At 36.9% G+C, this 26,479-nt stretch overlaps 1 protein-coding gene across 4 annotated transcripts in view; it reads left to right on the forward strand.

The window, feature by feature from the left end:
- TTC28 (tetratricopeptide repeat domain 28) overlaps window positions 1-26,479 on the forward strand; it is a 719,970-nt gene that overhangs the window by 363,077 nt on the left and 330,414 nt on the right. For all 4 annotated transcript variants that reach the window (XM_031656035.1, XM_031656036.1, XM_031656037.1 and 1 more), the window contains 3 exons: window positions 15,079-15,226; window positions 23,518-23,790; window positions 25,043-25,173. In XM_031656035.1, the coding sequence (XP_031511895.1) occupies window positions 15,079-15,226; window positions 23,518-23,790; window positions 25,043-25,173 (552 nt within the window). The remainder of the gene's footprint in view (window positions 1-15,078; window positions 15,227-23,517; window positions 23,791-25,042; window positions 25,174-26,479) is intronic.

Consider the following 26,479-nt stretch of genomic DNA (forward strand, 5'->3'; position numbering starts at 1 on the left):
AACATAAATGTTCTAACCAAATCTGCAGCTGTGAATTGTTTCTCTCTCTAACGTTGACTTTCAGTACATTTAGAATCAATTTCTAAAGGAAACCTGCTCTCAATTCTGATTGTTTCATGTATCAGCTACTTCTTTTCCCAAAATTAATGTTAAATTAATTGTATCAAAAGTGTTATTAAGGTGACAGGTTTATGAGAAAATCATATTTTAAAAAAGAATTAGAAATTTGATAAGAAGTCAAAGAAAAGACAAAATGCCAACCAGAAATTAAATAACTAAGTAGGTGTTATTTTCTAGCAATGGGGGGAATCCCGAAGTACAATTTATGTCAGATTATAAAATGTGTATAGCATTACTGGAGTTTTCAAAACTTTAAACATAAACAATGAAAGAAGTTTGCAGTCCCCTAGAGTAGTGGTTCTGAACTTTCCATATCTTGGGCCTTCATTCTATAGGTGCAGTATAGGAAATGTGTAACGTCATGCTATAAAAAAAAAAAAAAAAAAAAAAAACTAGAGAATTACCTGAACATTTTCCAAGAAATCGTCTGGCTTTGGCACGAGTTCTGTGCCCCTGCCCTACCAATCCTCTACCAACTCTAGAACACAGAGAATGTGTGCTTTTATACACATAGCCTGGTCCTGGTCCTGAGGAATATGGTAAGACCAGAAGCAGAATGGAAAAAAATAGTAGTAGCAGCGAGAACGGTGGATTAGGAAAAAAACAGTGAAGCTAAAAATATGGGGATTAAAGCAGCCAAAATTCTCACCAACTGTTGAAAAAAACACATGGCATCTTGCCTACTATAATGTAACTACACCCAAATCATGTCAGATTAATGGGAATTCACTCCTTCCAGAAAGCAGTCTCTGAAAAATTATTACTATAAGTAGATATACACTGAGATATGGGCACTCTGCATAAGGCTTCTTCAGGCAGATGAAATTCTACCATTAATGACTTACTCTTTTGATCTTTCTGGCTATCAACTCTTTCTTTTCCCTTCAAATTATTCAAATGGAATTCTCTAGCATTATACCAAAAAGAAGAGCAAAGCAATACGCTAACATGACACATCTCATGAAATGTCAAAGTTATTTGAAGTTTTGAGAAGAGAATTTTTTAAATTAATAAGGTTTATTTTTAGAGCAGTTTTTGGTTCACAGCAAAATTGAGCAGACAGTACAGAGAGTTTCTGTATACCCCTGTCCTCATACATGTATAACCTACCCATTATTGACATCCCACACCACAGTGTTTTATTATTTGTTATAATCTATAGAGGATTATCTTTTTTTTTTTTTTTGTATTTGTTTTTTTTTATTATTATACTTTAAGTTCTAGGGTACATGTGGATAACGTGCAGGTTTGTTACATATGTATACTTGTGCCATGTTGGCGTGCTGTACCCATCAACTCGTCAGCACCCATCAACTCGTCATTTACATCAGGTATAACTCCCAATGCAATCCCTCCCTCCTCCCCCCTCCCCATGATAGGCCCCGGTGTATGATATTCCCCTTCCCGAGTCCAGGTGATCTCATTGTTCAGTTCCCACCTATGAGTGAGAACATGTGGTGTTTGGTTTTCTGTTCTTGTGATAGTTTGCTGAGAATGATGGTTTCCAGCTGCATCCATGTCCCTACAAAGGACACAAACTAAAAAAAAAAAAAAAAAAAAAAGAGGATTATCTTAATATAAAAATTATAGAATAAAATGAAGAGTTCACACAATTTTTTAAAAGAGGAAATACAAAGAAATGCCCATCTCTACTCCTCCTATAGCCCCAATTCTTGGAATAGTCCCTCTCTTCTGACTTTAGGTGTTTGGGAAAGCACAGTTCAAGAAATACTGCTGGCTTACTGACAACTAATACTTTTGTCAGTTGCTTCAATTACTGGTGAGTAGTAAGAATCTCCAGAAAAGAACATGCATCTGAGGAAGGGACCTGAACAGGGTGACATGAGTAAGTGATGAGAACAGGGCAGAAAGGCAAAACTATGTGCCTAAAAAACACTTGCATAAATATTTGACACATTTTTCTACAGAATAAATTTACAAGCCATGAGTGGTGGCTCACATCTGTAATTGCAGCGCTTTGGGAGGTCGAGATGGGAGGATCACTTGAGTCCAGGAGTTCAAAACCAGCTTGGACAACATGGCAAGATCCTGTCTCTACAAAAAAAAAATTTAAATTAAAAATTAGCCAGGCATGGTGGCACACACCTGTAGTCCTAAGTACTTGCGAGGCTAAGACAGGAAGATAACTTGAGCCCAGGAGGTCAAGGTTTCCATAAGCCATGATCACACCTCAGCACTCCAGCCTGGGTAAAGGAGTGAAACTCTGTCCAAAAAAGACGACTACACTTCCCAGCCTATTTCTTCTCTGTCCCATGTTATATGATCTTTCTACATTGACATGAATGTAGGGTACCATGTGTCAAAATGAAAAAAACAAGAAAAGAAAAATGACTGCCTCTCAATACTTACTTGTATAAAAATACAACATGTTTTATATCTTTTCAAAAAGAGGTTCCAGTTCTAAGCAAGATGAAACAAGTACACTTCATTTAATCTTTTCCATTGAACACAACTATACCCTGAAAAGACTTCATAGTATAGCTCTCTGAAGAGTAAATGGTAGCAGGTGACTTAAGGGAGGAGAACAGAATTCAAAGCAGTAACAAGCCAGCAGTGGGTTTCCTGATTTGTTTTGGTTTTTCTTTCCCATCTCGTGTTACCAGCTTGGATTCAAAGGCAGCTTCAAATCAGGATGCACTTATTGGGTACAAACAGAAAGTGCGCCAAGAAAGCCTTCTCTTTGGTTAGAGAAGCAAAAAAGGGAACTCTTAAGGTCAGAAAGAATAAAGAAAATCTGGTTTTCTTAATATTCTCTCACAGTCCACACTCCAGGCAAGCCAGCAGTGATGGGGATGATGAAAGCAGTGGAGGGGGCCAGGGCAGTGACTCCTGCCTGTCATCTCAGCACTGTGGGAGGCCGAGGCAGGAGGATCACTTGAGTCCAGGAGTTTGAGACTAGCCTGGACAACATAGTAAGACTCTCATCTCTTAAAAAAAATAATTAGCTGGGTGTGGTGGCACACACCTGTACCCCCAGCTACTTGGGAGGTTGAGGTGGGAGAATCACTTGAGCCCAGGACGTCAAGGATGTAGTGAACTATGATCACACCACTGCACTCCAGCCCGGGTGACAGAGCAAGACCCCAAAACAACAAGCAAAAGCGGTGTATAATGGGCAGGCATCTAAATTCTGAGGAAGGAGACCCTTCTTTCTGACTATAGGAGCAGTGGTCTTGAGGGTACAAATTGAGTTAACAGTACTTTTTTCCTCTCTCTGCATTTTCACTGCTTGATACTTTATGTAGACATAATTACAGGATATGTATGGCAACACAGGGAAACTAAAGTTCTACCTTTTGGCCGGAGATAGGAAGGAAGACAGTCAGAGAGCTGGAAAGTGTTGAAGATATCAGATATAGGAGTGAGCTCATGAGAGCAATCCCATTATGTGGTGTGTATGGTTCTTACCCTAAATAGCATGCCAAAGGCTGTGAAAAGTGTAGGATAGGCCACTATCCAGTTCTCAGAACACTCAGTGGTACATATGAAGGACAGGTCCTAATAGAACAACAAAAGCTGTGAAAAGTTAACTGACATTGTGAATAAAGTCTATAAAATGTGTATTGAAAATTATAGCCTGAATCTAACCAGGTAAATTGTTTGCTAAACAAAAAAATAACTACATTCTTCTTAAAATATAAACAGGATATAAAGATTCATAAGATAATAACAAAATATTCAGAATATAAACCAAAGTTACTTGGCCTATGAAAGACCAGGGAAATCTCAACTCACAAGAAAATCAATCAATAGACACCAATTCTAAGATGACATAAAGGTTAAAATTATCACACAAAGATTTTAGTAGTAACTATTACAACCATTCTCTAATAAGTAAAGGCAACCCTTATAACAAATGGAAGGACAGAAACACTGAGAAAAGAAATAAAAGATATTAAAATGAATAAATAAATGTTTTAAAACAAAAGTACAGTAACTGGCAGGGTGCAGTGGCTCATGCCTATAATCCCAGCACTTTAGGAGGCCAAGGCAGGAGGATCACTTGAGCCCAGGAGTTTGAGACCTGCCTGGATGACATAGTGAGATCCTCTCTCTAAAAAAAAAAAAAAAAAAAAAATTAAGTTAGCCAGACATGGTAGTGCATACCTGTAGCCCCAACTATGCAGGAGGCTTAAGTGGGAGGATCACTTGCACTCAAGGGTTCAAGGCTGCAGTGAGCCATGATCATACCACTGCATTCCAGCCTGAGTAACAGAGTGAGAACTTGTCTCAAAAAAAATTAATAATCATAATAGCACACAAAATTCAATCATATTTCATACTGGCAAGGAACAACTGAAAACTGAACTTTCAAAAACAATAGCTCCAAAAAATGAATTATTTAGATGTAAGTGTGACAAAATATGTGTAAGATATTTACAATGAAAACTAAAAAAATGCTCATGAAATAAATCAAAATGAAGACATAAATGGGGAAACATAGCCTGTTTATGAACTGAAAGACTAAATATAGTTATGATGCCTGTTCTCCCAAAATTGAACCAATACAAATAGATTTAACATAATGCCAATGAAAATCAAACAAGATTTTTTGTACATATAGACATCTGAGTCTACAAAGATTTATATGGAAAAGCAAAGAAACTAAAATAACCAAAGCAATTTTGAAAAGAAAAAGTTGGGTGCATCATAGAACCCAATTTTAAAACTTCCTAAAAAATTACAGTAATCAACACAATGTAATGAGAGAGGAGAAAGGAAGAAACAGGTCAGGCAGGCAGTTAGGGTGGGTCCTCTGTTGAATTCTTTCAAGCAAAAGAACAGCCTGCAGGCACAGATAAGGGAACTTGCACAGTGGGGCTTGCCTAAGATGCCCACAGCCACACAGATAAGAAAGGCTACATAGGTGACTTGCCCAAATACACCTGCAATGGAAAATTCCATCCCCTGACACATGTGCAGTAAGCGGAATAAAGCAATACGGAGTAACTCAAGCTTAGGGCCCACATGCGCATTAAAAGGATGGGGTGGAACTACCAGAACTTCGTGCCTTGTGCAAATGAGACACCCAGCCCTCATCAGTTTCTTATAAAAGTCTTTGCATTTAACTGTAACAACAGCAACCCTCTTCTAGATCCCTTCACCACAGCTGAGAGTTTCTTCTTTCGCTTATTAAACTTTCACTCCAACCTCATCCTTTGTGTCCATGCTCCTTAATTCTCTTAGTCATGAGACAAAGAACTCTGGGTAATACCTCACAACTCAGACTGTTACATTGTGGTGCATTGGTGAGACTGTAACAGTAATATTGTGAAGGGGTAGACACATATCAATAGAACAGAATAGAGAGTCCAGGAATAGACCCACACAACTATGAACAATTGATTTTTTTACAAAGGAGGGATTAAAAAAAGAAAGGAACTTACTCTTTTCAATAAATGGCATTTGAACAATTGGACATTCATATAAATAAAAATGAATCTAAAACACTGTTTTGCACCTTATATAAGAATTAACTCAAACTGGACCACAAATCTAAATGTGAACAAGTAAAACTATAAGAATTTTAGAAGAAAATGTTTGTAACCAAGGATTAGATAAAAAGTTCTTAAACATGGTAACAAGGAGGAATCTAAGCAAAAATGGATAAGTAGATATCATAGCTCCAAGGGCCTGCCCCTCTGAAGCAATATCAAAAACTAAAGAAAAATTGTCAATACCAACTTTGTCAGGACTCTGGAACACAGTCACAGGTTTACACCAGTGCAAAAAAAAAATCCAAATCCAGAAGAAAGCAACTTCAAAATGGCATACAAGTCTTTGACATTTTAGCTTCACCTTGCCCCATCCTCCTCCCTGGCTTGTTGACAGTCTTAAACTTGACAGTTCGCATTCCCATAGTGAGAACTAGGTCCCTGGTTCTCTAGGGAGCAGAGCAAACCTTATCTTCAAATAATTGTGTTTGTCTGATCTAACCTGTCTGGGGACTACCTATATTATTAATGCAAGGTATCTGCCTTTGTTTCACCTAACTCAAAATTCCCTCAGGGAAGAAAAGCAGCAGATATTCCTCAAAAACACTGTAATACAAACAAACAATCCCCAGTGACCTATACAAAAGACTACAGATAGTCCCCAGTACACAGCCAATCTGTACAAACTTGGAGAATTTTTTTCTTTTTTTTAGAGATAAGGTCTCACTCTGTTACCCAGGCTGGAATGCAGTGGAACCATCATAGCTCACTACAGCTTTGAACTCTTGGGCTCAAGCAATTCTCCCATCTTAGCTTCCCAAGTAGCTAGGACTATAGGTACATGCCACTACATCTGGCTAATATTTTAAATTTTGGTAGAGATGAGGAATTGCTGTGTTGCCCAGGCTGGTCTTGAACTCTTGGCCTTAAGTGATCCACCTGTCTCAGCTTCTGGAGTTGCTGGGATTACAGGCATGGCACAAGGCACCCTGCTCTGGCTCTAATTCTTCTTTTTTTCCCTATTCTGATTCTCTTTATCTCATTTTTTTCCCGCTATTCAAGAAAACTGCTATCAAATCAACAAACAGCTACAACCCACAGTAAGCAAAAAATCACAAAAAGTGAAGTAAGCAAACAAACAAAAATCCCTAAAGGGGAAGAATCTCATTTTCAGAGTTTCACATATATTTTTAATGTTTAGAAAACTTAAAATGTTCTAAACATATTTTGTTTACAACAAAAGTATTACAAGGCATGCAAGAAGCAAGAAAGTATGGCCTATTCACAAAAGTAATTAATAGAAACTATCATATAGAAAGCACATATATTGAATTTACGAGAAAAGACTTTAATTCAGTTGTACTAAATATGCTCAGAGAGCTAAAATAAATCATGAACAAAGAGGTAAAGAGAACCAGGAGAACAATGTATAAAGAAATAGGGAGGGTGGCTGGCAAGATGGCCGAATAAGAGCAACTCCGGTCTGCAGCAAGGCAGGTGATTTCCCCATTGCTTGTGTGTGTCAGGTTTGTCAAAGATCAGATGATAGTAGATGTGTAGTGTTATTTCTGAGGCCTCCATTTTGTTCCATTGGTCTATATATCTGTTTTGGTACCAGTACCATGCTGTTTTGGTTAATGTAGCTTGTAGTAGAGATAGCGTGATGCCTCCAGCTTTGTTCTTCTTGCCCAGGATTGTCTTGGTTATGTGGACTCTTTCTTGGTTCCAAATGAAGTTTAAAGTAGTTTTTTCCAATTCTGTGAAGAAAGTCAGTGGTAGCTTGATGGGGATAGCATTGAATCTATAAATTACTTTAGGTACTAAGGCCATTTTCGTGATATTGATTCTTCCTATCCATGAGCATGGAATGTTTTTCCATTTGTTTGTGTCCTCTCTTATTTCCATGAGCAGTGGTTTATAGTTCTCCTTGAAGAGGTCCTTCACATCCCTTGTAAGTTGGATTCCTAGGTATTTTATTCTCTTAGTGGCAATTGTGAATAGGAGTTCACTCGTGATTTGGCTCTCTGTCTGTTGTTGGTGTATAGGAATGCTTGTGATTTTTGCACATTGGTTTTGTATTCTGAGACTTTGCTGAAGTTGCTTATCAGCTTAAGGAGGTTTGGGGCTGAGATGATGTGGTTTTCTAAATATACAATCATGTTATCTGCAAACAGAGACAGTTTGACTCCTTCTCTTCCTATTTGAATACGCTTTATTGCTTTCTCTTGCCTGATTGCCCTGCCGAAAACTTCCAGTCCTATGTTGAATAGGAGTGGTGAGAGAGGGCATCCCTGTCTTGTGCCAGTTTTCAAAGGGAATGCTTCCAGTTTTTGCCCATTCAGTATGATATTGGCTGTGGGTTTGTCATAAACAGCTCTTATTATGCTGAGATATGTTCCATTTTAGTTTATTGAGAGGTTTTAGCATGAAGGGCTGTTGAATATTGTCGAAGGCCTTTCCTGTGTCTATTGAGATAATCATGTGGTTGTTGTCATTGGTTCTGTTTATGTGATGGATTACACTTATTGATTTGCCTAGGTTGAACCAGCCTTGCATCCCAGGGATGAAGCTGACTTGATTGTGGTGGATAAGCTTTTTGATATGCTGCTGGATTCGGTTTGCCAGTATTTTATTGAGGATTTTCACATCGATGTTCATCAGGGATATTGGCCTGAAATTCTCTTTTTTTGGTTGTGTCTCTACCAGGCTTTGGTATCAGGATGATGCTGGCCTCATAAAATGAGTTAGGGAGGATTTCCCCTTTTTCTATTGATAGGAATCGTTTCAGAAGAAATGGTACCAGCTCCTCTTTATATCTCTGGTAGAATTCGACTGTGAATCCGTCTGGTCCTGGACTTTTTTTGTTTGGTAGGCTATTAGTTATTGCCTCAATTTCAGAACCTGTTATTGATCTGTTCAGAGATTCAACTTCTTCCTGATTTAGTCTTGGGAGAGTGTATGTAGGGTACAGGGATTTATCCATTTCTTCTAGATTTTCTAGTTTATTTGTGTAGAGGTGTTTATAGTATTCTCTGATGATAGTTTGTATTTCTGTGGGATCAGTGATGATATCCCCTTTATCATTTTTTATTGCATCTATTTGATTCTTCTCTCTTTTCTTCTTTATTAGTCTTGCTAGTGGTTTATTTTGTTGATCTTTTCAAAAAACCAGATCCTGGATTCATTGATTTTTTGAAGGGTTTTTTGTGTCTCTGTCTCCTTCAGTTCTGCTCTGATCTTAGTTATTTCCTGCCTTCTGCTAGCTTTTGAATTTGTTTGCTCTCGCTTCTCTAGTTCTTTTAATTGTGATGTTAGCGTGTCAATTTTAGATCTCTCATGCTTTCTCTTGTGGGTATTTAGTGCTATAAATTGCCCTCTACACACTACTTTAAATGTTTCCCAGCGATTCTGGTACGTTGTGTCTTTGTTCTCATTGATTTCAAAGAACATCTTTATTTCTGCCTTCATTTCGTTATGTGCCTAGTAGTCATTCAGGAGCAGGTTGTTCAGTTTCCATGTAGTTGTGTGGTTTTGAGTGAGATTCTTAATCCTGAGTTCTAATTTGATTGCACTGTAGTGTGAGAGACAGTTTGTTGTGATTTCTGTTCTTTTACATTTGCTGAGGAGTGTTTTACTTCCAATTATGTGGTCAATTTTAGAATAAGTATGATGTGGTGCTGAGAAGAATGTATATTCTGTTGATTTGGGTGGAGAGTTCTGTAGATGTCTGTTAGGTCCACTTGGTGAGTTCAAGTCCTGGATATCATTGTTAATTTTCTGTCTCATTGATCTAATATTGACAGTGGGGTGTTAAAGTCTCCCATTATTGTTGTGTGGGAGTCTGAGTCTCTTTGTAGGCCTCTAAGGACTTGCTTTATGAATCTGGGTGCTCCTATATTGGTTGCATATATATTTAGGATAGCTTTTCTTGTTGAATTGATCCCTTTACCATTATGTAGTGACCTTATTTGTCTCTTTTGATCTTTGTTGGTTTGAAGTCTGTTTTATCAGAGACCAGGATTGTAACCCTTGCTTTTTTTTGCTTTCTGTTTGCTTGGCAGATCTTCCTCCATCCCTTTATTTTGAGCCTGTGTATGTCTTTGCACGTGAGATGGGTCTCCTGAATACAGCACACTAATGGTCTTAACTCTTTATCCAATTTGCCAGTCTGTGTCTTTTAATTGGGGTCATTTAGCAGTTGTACTTACAGAGATAGAGTAGAATGATGGTTGCAGAGCCTGGGAAAGGGTAGTGTATGTGAGGGCGAGCAAGGTGGTATGGTTAATGAGTACAAAAATATAGTTAGATAGAATGAATAAGATCTAGTATTTGGTAGCATAACAGGATAACCATAGTCTACAATAATTTATTGTACATTTAAAAATAACTAAAAGACTGTAATTGGATTGTTTGCAACACAGAGAAAGGATAAATTCTTGTGGTGATGGATACCCCATTTACTCTGATGTGATTATTATGCATCGTATGCTTGTATTAAACTATCTTATGTATCTCATAAATATATACACCTACTTTGGACCTGCAAAAATTAAAAATATAAAGTTTTCAAAAATCATTTTTTCTTTTAAAACCAAGTTTTATATATTCTCTAAGTTTATTCTTTTCCATCACAATTGAACAAAATTGTTTTGTATACATACAGTGATATTAAAGTTCTTTTAGTTTTGGCCTCTTATAATCATTTTTGCTTTTGACTCAGTTGTGTTAACTTATAAGTCAGTGTGAGTTAATGGGTGCAGCACACCAACATGGCACATGTATACATATGTAACAAACCTGCATGTTGTGCACATGTACCCTAGAAGTTAAAGTATAATAAAAAAGAAAAAAAAATTATAAGTCAGTGGTGCTGCTTTTTAAAATCTAGCGTCAGCATTTCTATTTTCCCCATTTCTAATCATCTTTAAAATAAAATAAGGGAAAATTTACTAGAAAATCATGTGATTTACAAGTGTAGTTGAACAAAGTTGGTGATTATATGGAAAGCATATATAAAACATATGGAAGATATAAAACAATGTTATAATTAGAAATATTCTTCAGGAGATTTTAAAGGTTCAAATTCCAAATGTGAAATACGGACTAAGAAGATTAAAGTAGGCTGGGCATGGTGGCTCACACCTGTAATCTAGCACTTTGGGAAGCTGACATGGGTGGATCATTTGAGGTAAGGAGTTTGAGACCAGCCTAGCCAACATGGTGAAACCCCACCTCCACTAAAAATACAAATATTAGCCAGGAGTGGTGGTGCACATCTGTACTTCCAGCTACCTGGGAGGCTGAGGCAGGAGAATTGCTGGAACCTGGGAGGTGGAGGTTGCAGTGAGCTGCAACTGTACCACTTCACTTCAGCCTGGGTGACAGCAAGACTGTCTCAAAAAAGAAAAAAAAAAAAAGAATATTAAAGTATAACATTTGAAAATACAGATAAAATCAAAGACAGATTGTTTGCAAATACTTGAAATAAGTACTAGGTTATGCATTGTACATGTGAGTATACACTATTCTATATATCATTACATATTACATGTATTTATTACATATGTTGTTATACACATGTAACTGTGAACATAGTAGTTTACCTTATTACTCATTTAGGCCAAGGGAGAGTAAGGTTATTGTTTGGTTCAGTGACATTTTGGAATTCTAAACCAGGAATGATGTGTTGAAAGTAAAGACTAAAGGTCTTTCCTTGCTTCCAGAGGTACTTGCAGAGTGAATTGTTTACTGTTTCACTTATTTAGTCTTTCAGTGTTTTTATTTTCACCCTCTGGAGTGAGAGAAATGCCATTTAGTAAAAAGCAAATGCTAGTAATACTAACAATTTTGACAATAGGGCATAAATACTTTGGTCATTAATTACATTTTTGTTACCTCTGAAATATTACAACATTAGTTACTTTTAGTTAGCATTTACTGCAGTCAGCAGTCAAGACACTTAGAGCTTTTTATATTTTTTCCCTCTCAACTGTGAGCATCTTGAGGGTGCTCTAGTCTCATTTTTTTTTTTTTAATTTGTGTTATGTGTCATGGTGCCTGGCACTGTTGATTTTTAGGGAATGTTAATTGAGAGAAAGAAGTAATGGAAACTTATTCTTGTAATCCAGTTGTCTTTATATGATTTGTGAAGTCATCTAGTAGTATGCATGGAATAATCACTGTGGTATATTTGTGGTGACCAACAAGAAAATAATGAATGGAGCACTTGAAAATCTAGGCATCCCACTTTAGTCGAGTTTATTTACTAGCTCCCTATATGTTTCTCTTCTTCTTGGCTAAAGCTTCAGCCTAAAATCATTGTACTTAGGGTATAGGTGTTCTCAACAGTTAGTCCATGTTGCCAAACCGATGACCAGCATGTGGTGTATGTTGGTGGGTTCATGAAGTAAGTGTGTATATGATCTGATGTTGACTGGGCACCAAGTATTCACCATTGCCCTGGAGATCCCAACTTTGGCATGCTGCACCTATTCTGCCTTTCTATGTATAAATTAGTACTTCTCCCAGATGAATTGGTTTTGTGTGAAACCTGTGATAATAAGATAAATATTAGTAGCTGGAACCCATAGAAGGAGAAGCAGATACACTCTTGGCAGGTCACGACAATTTCCTTGAAGCTTGGATAAACAGCTGTGAATCTCAACACATCCTGACCTTTGCTTTGGAGAAGGCTAGCAAGCCTATGGGTGGCTGTTATCTCGCTCAGAACTTGGTAATACCAATTTATTTTAGTCAGGTGGTTTAGATTTTGTCTGGGAGCCTTATAGCAATGAGAAGTCTCAATTATATAGTTTCTTGATTGCTCATAGTCTTTTATGGAACAAGAGAAAGAATGAATGAGACAGTTATAGAAATGGAATAATATTATATTGAATGCTAAAATATTTAAAATATTTATTGGACTCCCTTGTATTCTGTTAGTCTATAATTATGTGTTTATATTAAGATTCTTTTCCCATTAAATAATAACAAAAATAGCTAATTTTATTGGGTGCTTAACTCTTTGCCAATTACTGTATTGGATTCTCTTTATTCTATTTCAATAACTCACAATCAGGTTTTATCATCAGCTTGAACTCCATAGTGACGTATCTCTCACAAAAGTATAAACAACTCATTTTTATTCAACAGCCATTTGTACATGTAATGAATATTGCATGGATAAATGTTGGGAGAGCCCCACTCTATGAGTTTGGAGCAGGGGGGTTGTCAGAGCTGTACTCTTTATGCTATCTTTAGAGGGATACAACCCTAAGCTTTTAACAGGTAAAATCTTATAAAGTTGGATTAGAGACTCTGGAAGGGCATAAGGGAAGACCAAAGATGACCTTTGACCCTTCTCTCCTATATCACTTTTTAAAATATTTTCCTGAAGAAAGGAAACCAAGATTGTGGGAGGCATCGTCCAGTCTTACCTTTTCTTACCTAATTTGTAAGTGTTCTAAGAAAACAAAACATGCACATTCTCCTTGAGCTCCTGCGTGAACATGAGACCAAAGCTTGCATTTAACACTGAACTTTAGCTACCTCCCTAGCGGTAGATAAATCATACTTTTCAGTGGTTTTACTTGGCAGACAGGAGAATCAGTTGCCCTCTCAAGTAAGCAATGTTTTGCTTCAAATATGTAAGAAGTTATCAGAATTCATTGGTACTAACTTAAGATTTTTTTTCTTATAATATGTGAAATCAATAACTAAGACATTTTTGTGTCTCTTAGTTAAGTTTACAGTTATTCGGCATTTTTGTATATAAAAACATACAAATATGTATATTTTTAGTTTAGTTTTAATATAGCATTTCTGTAGTGATGTAAACTGTAGTTATTTTTAGTTGGAATATACTCTTGCCTCTTGGAATATAGAAACTACCTAAAAAGTGAATTGAAAAAGGTAATGAAAAACTGTTTGTAAACACATTAAAGATTAAAACAGTGACTGAGTCCAGTGAAGGGAAGTGATCCTATGAATTAGTAATGAAAGTACATTTATAGGTTATTATCTTACTGGGGTCTGAGTTTTAACAGCTGCTGATACTTTAATAGAAGCCTGAGTAGTCTGTCATAATTTGATTATTCATTCTGTTTATGGATTGTTTTTTAATAGAAACACTGAATGGTGTTGCCTATCTTAAATTACCTCAAAGAGTCATTATAATATTAAGATAAGTAAATATATCTTGTAAACATGAAAGGTGCTTTTTCACTCTCTGTGTATATGCATTTGTAATATAAAAATTTTAAATTATGTATTTTGTATTGAGTGATAGTTTTAGGAGTTTGAAACTTCATTTAGATCCCAAGAATACAATTTGTAACAATTTCTAAGTATATTGGACTGAAAAAAATACGTTTGTGTTATAAACAGAATTGTAAGAGAATTTCAGTTGAATAGGAGACCAGGTATTTTAGAAGCAGATGTTGTCATATAAGCAATGAATATGTTAATTATATGTTATTTGCATGTATTAATTAGGTACACACCTAATTTGCTGGTTGTATACAGGTAATAACACTTTGTCACCTGCTTGGTTTTACTCTGTGTACTTGAAAACAAACTGCAGGCTGGATGTAGTGGCTTACGCCTGTAATCTCAGCACTTTGGGAGGCTGAGGTGGGAGGATTGCTTGAGCCCAGGAGTTCAAGGCTGCAGTAAGCTAGGATTGCGCAACTGCACTGAAGCCTGGTTGAAAAAGTGAGACCCTCTATTAAAAGAAAGAAAAAGAGAAAAGAAAACAAATGGCAGTTTCTTAAAACTATTCTAAAATTTAAATATTTAAATGTCTTATTAATTCTCTGGTCTTTTCTGCAGTTAGTTGGAACGAGGAATCTTTTCCTATAATCACAATTGATAATACTAGTTTTTAAAATAATTCAATTAAAGAATACAAAGGACAATAACCTTTTTTGGTTTCTAAGCACAGCACACATATAGGTAATTGCTTTGAAATACTATGTTTGAAACAACACATTAAAAGTAAGTAGCCATGTTGTGTTACTCATTATTAAAATTATCTTAATAGTAATCACACACTGATTTGTTCCTTTATAATTATTTAAGAGCGGGAAATAGAAAATAAGTAGAATTCATCTCATTTATTTTTGCACTGTACCAGATACTTAGGTGAGATATAAAGAAATCTTCATGTCCCTGTCCTGAGGAGCTTATGGCATTAAAGGTGGGATAAGAAATATTTTTTAAATAGTTCAAAAACAATAAAAGTAGTATGTGAATAAATATCAAAGAATGTGATAAAATTGATGTGTCTTAGAAGTGAAAAGATGTAAATTTTAAGTAGAAGTTGCCTGATGAAAGTATGCTTATGATGTTAGAAGTTAGTTCATTTCATCACGAACTGTTCACTAGGTTTTTAAATCAAGTACATCTCAATCTTCGTTCTGCTGACCTGTTGTTCTAGTAAAGAATCACCATCAGTCTTGTTGGAGCACAGGCAAAACATGCATTATATATCTTTTATTTCTAGGCATACTTCCGACAGGGTGTTGCCCTCCAGTACCTTGGACGTCATGCCGATGCCCTGGCAGCCTTTGCATCTGGACTGGCTCAAGACCCCAAGAGTCTCCAGCTTCTGGTGGGGATGGTGGAAGCCGCCATGAAATCTCCCATGAGAGGTAAATATGATAAAAGTACTTGGTATAACATTAATTTAAAGAAGAAGATTTCTAGCCTTCCAAGACTTTAGGCTCAGGCACAGAGAACTGATAGGTTATCGAATTAGCTAAGATTTGATATTTTAGACCAAGGAAGATCAAGAATAACTGCCAACAAGTGATGTTAATGAGGCAGAATAGTATGGTAGAAGGGCCACTCACATAGAAGTTTGTGGACCTACATTACATTCTTAAATTTTTCACTAACTGTATGACAATGGGTAAATGGATCAACTTCTCTGGATTTCAGGATTATTTAAAAACCCTTATAGTTTTTCTGTAGTCTGAAATTCTGTAATTCTAAACCACAACACTTTTAGTAGGAAATTGATTTCTCAGATGGACCAATATATGCCTTCTAGAAATACTCAAATAAGAGAAGACATTTGGCATTCTTATATTTCATAAAAGAAATACACATCTAATTGTAGGCTGTGCCTCAAATTTTTCAGAGGAGCATTAAAAATTAAAAGAAGAAAGAAACAAGACAGATACCAGTTTACATATTTTATCCCTGTTCTTACTTCTAATTTACGCTGGTTGATATTCTGGAATAAACAAAAGAATGGATTGAAAATGGTACTGTGGAGGTTGGAGGAGTTCTGAGGCCCAAAACAGATTGGCTTCATTTTGAGGAATGTTGATTTTTGAGGAATGAATTCTTGGGAAGATTTGACTAAAAGTATATATAGCAATTGCTGTCTTTGGGGAGTGATAGAGACACCGAGGCAGATTTATGGTAGACAGTAGACAGCTAATAATGATTCATTTTAATCAGGGTATGTCAAGCAGAACTCTCTTTTTCAGTCTGAAGTGGTATGTTTTTGAATTTTTCTTATGGAAAAATGAACCTAAAATTTTTGATGGCATCATTCAACATTTTATCTAGTTTTGAAAATGTTTGCAGCCTTAGATATTTTTAATATACTGGCTAGTATTATACTTGGCTCAAAGTATGTGCGAAATAAAAGTTTGATAAACTAAATGGTACTGATTTGGTCTCTGGGTAATTTATAGCTATAAAAAATATTTTCTTGAAATTCAGGGATTTCATATTTTAGGAAGAAAGTCTTAAGAAAACCTCTCTTCATGCGATTTTATAAACTCTACAAAGCTGAGATTTTGCCACAGGCTGAAACCTCCTAGGGACCTGCTGTTAATAAACTCTGACTGGCCAGGCATGTTGGCTCACACCTGTAATCCCAGCACTTTGGAAGGCCGAGGTGGGCAGATCATGAGGTCAGGAGTTTGAGACCAACCTGACCAACATGCTGAAACCCCGTCTCTACTAAAAATACAAAAATTAGCTGGGCGTGGTGGCACATGCCTGTAATTCCCAGCTATTCAGGAGGCTGGGGCAGGAGAATCGCTTGAACCTGGGAGGCGGAGGTTGCAGTGAGCCGAGATCGTGCCACTGCACTCCAGCCTGGGTGACAGAGTGAGACTCCATCTCTAAATAAATAAATAAATAAACTCCGACTTAGAGCAGATGCATTTTGGAGCTCCAGGGCTTAGGGAGCAGGGGCAGAATGGACAACAAGAAAAAAGTCATTTTATCTCTCCTTTCCATTTTCTAGTTTTTTCTTGTTCTCTCCCTATACCCCTCCAAAAGGAATTTATGTGGAACATTTTTTATTTAGTTCATGAAGATATTACTTCTTTATTCTGAGGTGCTTCTGCTGCTGCCTTAGAATATTGGAGTGAATGTGTTGAGATCAGTAGAATCATACTTACCATTTTGCCTTTGAAGCGATCTATTTAGATAAATGTAGGGAAATCGTCCCTGCACTGCTAGAAATAGCTCAGAGCTGCCTTAGGGTTTTCTCTACCAGGTTCTTTCCCATCTTATGTAACTGACCTAAGGCTGAACCTGGAGAAAGCAACTTCTTACTGGTGCCTGGAGTGCTTCAGTATCTTCTTCTCTTCCCTTAAGGCAATTTAATTTATCTCATTTATTTTTAGCATTGCCTTTACCACTGTATCTATTCCAGGTGGGCTTTTCTTATCAACAATTTATGGAGTATGTTACGTTGCACAGTATTGTTCTGTGCATGATCCTACATCTTAATGACCTCTCTTTTTGTCATATGGTTGTAATTGACAAAATTTCTCATCGTTTGCTGCCCACTTTTAGCCTCCTGCAGCTTCCTAAGTTTTGCCATTGTTGCATAGCTGTGCACTTTGGGTCACTTTACATATACGTCTGATCTGTTATGTCAGTTGTTTATATATATATATATATTTTGTATTTTAAAGGCTAGTCAAGTGAAGCAGTGAGAGTGGAGCAGGATAAATCTGTAACTGGTTGTGATCAGTTAGTTGTAACTACTATTGCACTCAGACCAGCCTGTTTTGTAATCCTTGAATGCAGTAGAGAAAACTTTCTGGTCTTGGTGCTTCTGTAAGCAGACAAAGCTCTTATGACCTGCACAGTGTTCCTGTGGTTTAGTCTTTGTGGAAGTTTTAAGATTTTATTTTTTTTAAGTCAGGGACAACCTATATTAATATACCCTTTCCCCCATATAAATACATTGTATTTTTCCACATTGATGCTCATTTGATTTTTGATTATTGTCGCCTGTATTTCTAACTGAATTAAATCTGTTTTACTTTAGTTTATTAGTTTCGCTCATGCACACAAATCAGGTATCAGCTAACCCTTTTATCCTGTGGCTATACTTACGTTATTTTACATGATGTGTTTCTCTTAAATCATTAATGAAAATATAAAATAAATATAAGTATAAATTGAAACTTTCTTTTACATGATTTCTCAAGTAATCCTTTTACTATATTCTATTTCTTTTTTTTAGATAATCTTTCAGCAATTTCAGTTTGTGGTATCTTACAAACATTTAAGCAAATTTGGTTGTTGTAGCATACTATTACTGCCAACCATGGATTTATTAATGTAATTACCAAGTGAGATTGAGTTTACCTTTGTTTGTTTCTTTAAAGATGCTAGGGCTGCTTCTTGCTGAGAACCTCTTGTGTATATTGTCTCTCTTCCTGTTAATTTGGCAATCCAAAAACTATTACATTTATGGTCTATCACCTGTTGTGGTGTTTCTACCAGCTCCTGGGGACCCAGGGAAGCTGATTTTATGAAGTGCTGATGGAATATGCCTGTTAAATGTGTAAGCTTTTCTTGCAGGGTCAAGTTGTGACTCACCTTTTATTTGCCTAATTGTCTACCCTTAGTGGGCTCATTCCCTCTGATTTTCTTTTAGGTGGGAGTCACTTTTCACAGGAGTCTTCCTTCTTAAAAACATAGGCTCGGGCACCTGTAATCCTAGCTACTCAGGAGGCTGAGGCAGGAGAATCGCTTGAACCCGGGAGGCGGAGGTTGCAGTGAGCTGAGATCGTGCCCCTGTACACCAGCTTGGGTGACACACAGAGTGAGACTCCATCTCAAAAAAACAAAAAACAAAAACCAAAACGCAAAAACATAAACTTCTTCCCCCAAAAGATTGGAATCTAATTCCAGCACTGCCATTTGCCAGTCCATTGGCTGAGCAAGATTGCTTCCTTTCTCTATACTTCAGTCTATATCTGTAGAGAGAAATTATAATATCTCTCTCCTAATGTTGTTTTGAAAGTCAAGAACTAGCATCTAAAGGCAGGCCTCTGTAGGATGCCTTTTCCTCTGCAGCGTGGTGCCATTCTTCTCACTGAGGAGTGGAAGTAGCAGCAGTACTAATTGCCCTTATGTTTAGGGCAGGCATAGTGGTGTGGATGTGGAACGAACACTACCTAGTACCTAAGGTCCTCTTTATGAGCACTCACTGGAGAAGTTTCTCTCAAGCCTTAGTAGAAAAGATCTTGCCTCTCTTTCCTTCTTATATCCAGATATTCTCAACTAAAACTACCTGCAGTTCCTAGAAAACACTATGGTTTCTTACGTCTCTGATTTCTATTCAGGTGCCATTTCCTTTGGGAAGCCTTCCCAGACCTAACCTGATAGAGTTAATAACATCTTTCTCTTTTGGGGTCCTATAGCACATTTTACCACTTCTAAGAACTCTGGATTAAAAGTTATTATTATTATTTTTGAGACAGGATCTCACTCTGCCACCTAGGCTGGAGTACAGTGGCATTGTCATGGCTCACTGCAGCCTTGAACCTTCCCGGGCTCAGGTGATCCTCCCACCTCAGCCTCCTGAATAGCTGGGACTGTAGGTCTGTGCCACTACACCCAGCTAATTTTTGTATTTTTTATAGCGATAGGGTTTCACTATGTTTCCTAGGCTGATCTTGAACTCCTGGGCCGTTGGCCTTGGCTCCCAACGTTCTGGGATTACAGGTGTGAGCCACCATGCTTGGCCTCATTATTTTATGTATTACAAAGAAAGAAAAAAACTACCGACTATTATGATAACATATATTTTTATGTATTCTGAAAGAGCTCTTTTAGGCCCCTTTAGATATAAAAGTGACATACCATTTCATAGCATTGTTGAGTTCAGAGGTATTATATCCCAAATTCAGGGACTGTTAATATGTGAATAAATATGCACCTCAGAACTGATGAAATACAGTATATCTCTTAGTTGAGTGTGATTTTGTTTATTATTAGCCTCTGCTACATTCCTACAAGCTCTTCAAATGTTAGGAAATATGATTTTGTTCATCTTAAAACTTTAAAGCCTTTACCTTTCAAAAACACTTAATGGTTGATGAATTGATGTTGCAAAGGGCTTTATGTTCTTATGGAGTTGGTTTGACATTGCCTATTTCATCTATTATCTCCATAGACTCTAGAAAGAAAAACATCTTAATAGCTATGGGCTGCCAAAGCTCCGTTTCACCTAGACTGATAAAATCACAAAATTAGTCCCTTTGCTAGTAGCCCAAGTTTACTCTAAAATAGGAATTAGAATAATAGAGTTGGAAATAATTGTAGTGATCACCTACACATTTAGAAAACTTATCTTACCACTTGTATATCTAGAGCTTTTAATTGTGGGTGTGGACCAATGAGACATAATTGCAGCCCAAGCAGAGAAATTTGATATTAAAAAAATTTTTAATTTATATACAGTGAAGTGGACTTTTGTGTGTATATATCTGTACACATAGACATACGTATATACATGAATAGATTTGTGTAACAATCACCACAGTTACAACCTATACATTTGACCAAGTGAGAGACTGAGGCTATGTGACTTTTAAATACAGGTGTCTGTATGTATTTAGCTCAGTGTTTTCCCCATTATTTCACATCAACTTCCTTCCCTACAAATATTCTTTGGTCAGTTCAAGCAGTCCGTGTCATTTCATGTATCTATCTTCTCTTGGCACTTCTGTTAGGACAAATCTTCTTCATAAAATACCTTCTACTCTCAGAAAATAGCAAAGACTTACCTAAGCCCTACTCTTTATTCAAGAGATCAAGTTCTGCTTCCGTGAAGCTTTCCAGTTGCCCTTGATAATCCCTCCCTTTTCCAAACTCGTGTAGCATGTTTTGTATATTAGCCTTGTATTGATCTTTGCACTATAATTTATCTTTTGAAGTGTATTTCCTATATACTGAGAAGGGAAATTTTATCTTCTACTTCTCTTTCATCAGTTTCATTTTCATCTAGTGAAAATTTGTACAATTAAATATTTCTTTCTCTTTTGGGAATTTTCCAGATATTTATTTCTGTGGCAGTGTTCACTCTTCTTTCTACCATTGTTGTGTAATTTTAGAGGCTCAATTAGATGACTGTTTCTCTAACTTAGCTGTGGTTGCTATGGGAAAAAATATCACCAAGTAAAGCATAGTGTCTTTGCTAGCCATCAGTCAATTTGGGCTGTCAGTTTAGGGAATTCTCCATCATATACTTCTGCTTCTGCCATCTATAATAAAAGCTGAAAGCGTCAGATCCTAATTTTCCCATTCTCCCTAGCAGCTGGGACCCCATCCTTGAATCAGGAGCTAAAGGTTCAAAGAAGAAAGGATAGCACAGAATTTGTTCTGGTGGTGGAAGTGGCAATGGTGACACTCATTTTCCAAGGGTGGCATTCAGTGAGGTGGTGTGGGGAGGAGCATTGTAAGCTATGGTGTCCTGTGTTTGGTTGCAATGGTTATGTTGCCTTCACCAGGCAGCTTTTGTGGTATGATTTTGACTGTGGATCTGGAGGGCTGGTTTTCTACCTTTCCCAGTAGTCACTCAGTTGTTTCTTTTCTGCTTACAAGCAGCCAAGAGTGGTGTATGTTGCTAGCAACCAAGAATCTTGCCTGGTGTGATATTACAGAACCTGGGCTTAGAGCCCTGCAGTGTGTTCTTATCTTGGCTGTGTCCCAAGCTTTCCAACTTTGGGTAAGTCACTTAAATACTCAGATTCTTCATTTCTAAGAGAGCATATTTTAAAAGTCTTTTCAACTCTAAAATTCTATTATTTTTGTTTCTGCTAATTGGCCAGTGGCATGCTAATGTGATCAACATTGACTGCCAAACTCATCAGCAGACACTACCAAAATTCTGCTCACAATATTTCATTATGGTATTGTTCTTTTTTATTCTAGCAATTCCTGGGTTCTTGTGCCTGTACTTAACCCCATTGGTTAGCTGGTGTTTACCAGTACTCTGCACAGCTTGAATATTGACAGTTGTAAAAATGTTCTTTGTTCTCTGTTAGTGATCTGATTGAAGGAAAACATGCTTTACGCACCCACAGGTTTTCAGGTTTCAAGGTTTCTGTGGCAGTGTTGATTCAGACGAGAGCTTTTTAGTTGAGAGTTTAGATTCACAGTCATAAATTGTAAAAATCGCATTTTAATGCAGTACTGGTGGCTAGAAGACTCAAGATTTAAAGAGACCGCCCCTTTTATAGTTTATTTTTATTATTATTATTTTTTTACGTGTGCATAGTGGAAAAACTAATGTGAAATAGTTTTTCAGGAAAGCTAATAATAAATGCTTTATAAGTGCCATCTTATTGTAGGGCTATCATTAATACCTCTGCAGTTGTCTTTAAAGAAAAGAAGAATTGCGAGAAGGAGCTTGGAGGTAATCTACATTCAAACTTAGCTTCAAATGGGAAAAAAATCTCCTGTGGCTTACTGACCCCGTCTGTGTTCTTTTAATACCATATGAAAATAAAATGAGACCAACATTAATTTTATCTTCCATCTTAATAAATAAATTCAGATGATTTCTTTATGGTTTCATTTATGACTGCAAACAAAAATGGATAATATTCTTTTAGTGGGAGGCTCTGGTCTCAGAAGCAGCAGTGGATACTGGGTTACCAGTGAGAATGACAAAGGTTTTCTTGGGAGAACTTCTTTTATTGCATCTTCTAGGAAAAAATATTTACAGGGTTTATTAATCTGTCATGCAGATTCAAGTTTATCAGCCTGGGCATGGTAACTCACACCAGTAATGTCAGCACTTTGGGAGGTTGAGGTGGGAGGATTGCTTGAGCCGAGGAGTTTGACACCAGCTTGAGCAACGTAATGAGACCTCCTCTCTCCCAAATATTTTTTAAAATTAGCCACGGATGATGGTGTGTGCCTGTGGTCCTAGCTACTTGGGAGGCCGAGGTAGAAGGATTTACTTGAGTCTAGAAGGTTGAGCCTGCAGTGAGCCAAGATTATGCCACTGCACTCCAGCCTGGGTGATGGAGCAAGACCTGTCACAGACAAACCTCTTATCAAATGCCAGACATGTTAGGGGCTTTCACCTGTGTTCATGATGAGTTTTCTGAGTACCCACATTGTGCCACTTGCTATGGAGTTGTAATAGATAGTCCTACAGCAGTATTTAGATTTAGCTGGAAAAATATTTAAAAAATTAATACATGTGGAACAATTCTAAAATAGTTAATGACCAAACTGTGCAATACTATTAAAATTCAGCACAGGCTTGGATACACAAATTAATGTATGCCAGAGTACCTGGGGATATTCCCAGTACAAGTGGGACTTGAGGCATGTGCCTGTAATATTTTGAGAGGGGAACAGGACAGAGGAGAGGGAACTATTCAGGGAAAGTGGCACATCATAATCACAAAGGCCAAAAGAGAGGATAAGACATATACATGCAAGAGAGAGGAGAAGGAAATTACTGGACTGGGGTTTGTGATACTAGTCATATGAGATAAGTGGACAGTTAGGGTGGTGCTAGAATAAAGGTTGAAGAGTTTATACTTGAAATAAGCCACAAAAGGTATGATAAACATTTGTTTCTAGAGCATATTAGAAAAGATTGTTTTTGTATCATCCTACATTATCCTGTTATGTTATTGTTATTTATTTTCAGACTCCCTCGAGCCTACTTATCAGCAGCTTCAGAAAATGAAACTGGACAAGAGTCCCTTTGTGGTAGTGTCTGTGGTTGGGCAGGAACTTCTGACAGCTGGCCATCATGGGGCCTCCGTGGTTGTCTTAGAAGCTGCACTGAAGATTGGCACCTGCAGCCTCAAACTGAGAGGTTCTGTTTTCTCTGCCCTGAGCAGTGCTTACTGGTCTCTTGGAAATACAGAGAAGAGCACTGGATATATGCAGCAGGACTTGGATGTAGCCAAAACCTTAGGTAGAGTGATGCTTCTCTTCTCTATATCGGAGCAGAAAGGGAACAAAGAAAGCTGAGTAACATGACATGAATGAGAATAATATGCAATGAAAAGTGATGGCCTGGTTGCTCACACCTGTAATCCCAGTGCTTTGAGAGGATTGCTTAAGGCCAGGAATTTGAGACCACCCTGGGCAACATAGTGAGATCCTGTTTCTAAAAAAGAAAAAAAAAAAAAAAAAAAGGAAAAAAAAATAGCTGGGTATGGTGTACCTGTGTCTTAGCTTCTCTACAGGCTGAGGTGGGAGGATTGCTTGAGCCCAGGCATTCAAGGTTACACTTAGCTATGATAATGCTACTGCACTCCAGCCTGGGCAACAGAGCAAAACCCTGTCTCTTAAAAAAAAAAAAAAAAGTAAAGAAAAAAAGTGAGTGCCCCTAGAACAGTCTCTGTTTTAGACTGTTCAGGTCTTTACAGCTTTCTCATATAACAAGGTGCCAATACTCCCAAAAGGCCAAGAGATGTGGAATAACATACTCATTGCCCTCTTCAGAGATTTGGGCTTACAAAATGTGTCAAATGATAACATTGTTGGGTGAATCTTTCATTGTAGTTTTAATTTTTTCCTTCATTAGGATGCATCATCATTTTGTTGAAGGAGATAGTATAGTGTAGAGGTTAAGAATGTAAACTATGGAGCCTGACTACTGGGTTTAGAATCCTGGCTCTGCCACTTACTAGCTTTGTGATTTGGGGCAAGTTTCTTAACCTCTCTGTGACCCAGTTTTCTCATTTGTAAAATAAGTATGGCTTATGATTATGATGGTCATTATGGTGATTATTCAAGGACTTATAGGATTGGAGTAACAGAAGGGATATGATGAATCTGCCACCAGCATACTTGTAAAGATATTTTCTTGTAGGTTTGGATTCAAATGACTGAACCAACAAGCCGATGGTTGTTTAGAATCAAAAGTCATTAGCAAGGCAATGAGGACTCAAACAGCAGCTAGTTTGTGTTAAGGTCTTTAACCTTTTGTTTCCAAGACACCTAAGTCCCTGTCTGCAGTTATATGTTATGACAATAATAGCAATTGTTATCCAGAGATTTAAATTCTAGGACAATAACTCCCCACATAGGGTCTTGTGGAAGAAACAAATACTTTTTAGCTAATAAATCTGTGTCTCTTAAATTAAGATGACCATTATATATTATAAATAACATTATTAATTTAAAGAAATTCTTTTTTTTATTTTGTCAATTCAATCCAGGTGACCAGACAGGAGAATGCCGAGCTCATGGGAATCTGGGCTCTGCATTCTTCTCCAAAGGAAATTACCGGGAGGCTCTCACTAACCACAGGCATCAGTTGGTACTCGCCATGAAACTCAAAGATCGAGAGGTAGGAAGTTTATCTGCAGACCAAAAACTTTTTTTTTTCTTTTGGAAATGTGGAGCTCTATTTTCTGTTTAAAAAAAAACAAAAAACAAAAAAAACTGTTTCAGGTATCTTAACATATTTCTTTCAGAAGAAAGTATTACTTGAGACTTACTAATTCTGTTTTTCATCAACAATTGAGTGTTCTGTATATCCAAGCATAGTCCTTGTATATATAGAAATAGATAAGACTTTGTTCTTGACCTCGCGATCTAACAGCTTTGTCAGATGCATTGTTCTTATTTTCTTCAAATGTGCATAAGTTTATGTAAAATTAGAAAAAAGCTATATCATTATGCCATACTCATTAAATTGTAAAAAGCAAACATTGCTTTTTTTTAGATCAGATATTATTACCACAAACTGTTTACATTGTTGCTTCGGTGGATTTTCAACTCAGAAGCATATTGAGTTTGATTGAGATATCTGAATCATAATGGTAAAGAAATATCATTGTAGTCTTTATTAAGGAGATGAACCATAATATCCTCAAAGAGTTAATATTCAGTAGATGTAACATGATTAGAGAGTGTCTGCAGAGTGGAAAGGTGAGGTTTGGTGTCAGATAGACCCAGATTTAAATCCCAGCTGCAGTACTTCCTGGCTGTGGGATCTTGGGGGTAGTTATAACAACTCTTCTTTTTTTCCTCCGTTTTCTCATTCAGGAAATGATTATTCTATTTATTCCAAACACAGTTGTGGTAGGATTACAAATAATATATGTAAAGTGCCCAGCATGGTGCCAGGATTTCCATAATGGCATTCCACAAAGGAATTCCATAAATGATAGCTTTTATTATAATATTATTAATAAGGAAGAGAAGGTTAATAGCAGAGGCAACAATAAGTTTATAAATCAATCTATGTGTTGAGAAATATGTTTAGTCACGTTTACATCTAAGAATTCTACTATGGGACCTTATAAAGATTAATTGTATTGTTTAAATGATCCAGCAACTTCATGTCTCAGGAACATGGTCACGCACTAGGAAGGAATTGGGGAAGAAAAGCCTTTGAAAACCATCAAAACAGACTATTAAAGGGCCGCGGATTTTGGGCAATTTTATTCTCTAAAGAGTTACCTGAACACTTTTCTTATTGCCCAATTAACTCTAACATTACAAACAATTCTTATAAGCCAGATGATCTGATTTCTTGATGTTCAGGGAGTGAAATGAGAGATCACACTTCTAGAGACAGATATACTAATGGCATTAAGAAGTGAGAGCCAGGTTTAAGAACTAAAACAGCATAGTTGTCCAGATAGGTC

This window comes from Papio anubis, chromosome 16 (assembly GCF_008728515.1).
Source record: "Papio anubis isolate 15944 chromosome 16, Panubis1.0, whole genome shotgun sequence".
In the NCBI taxonomy this organism is placed as follows: domain Eukaryota; kingdom Metazoa; phylum Chordata; class Mammalia; order Primates; family Cercopithecidae; genus Papio; species Papio anubis.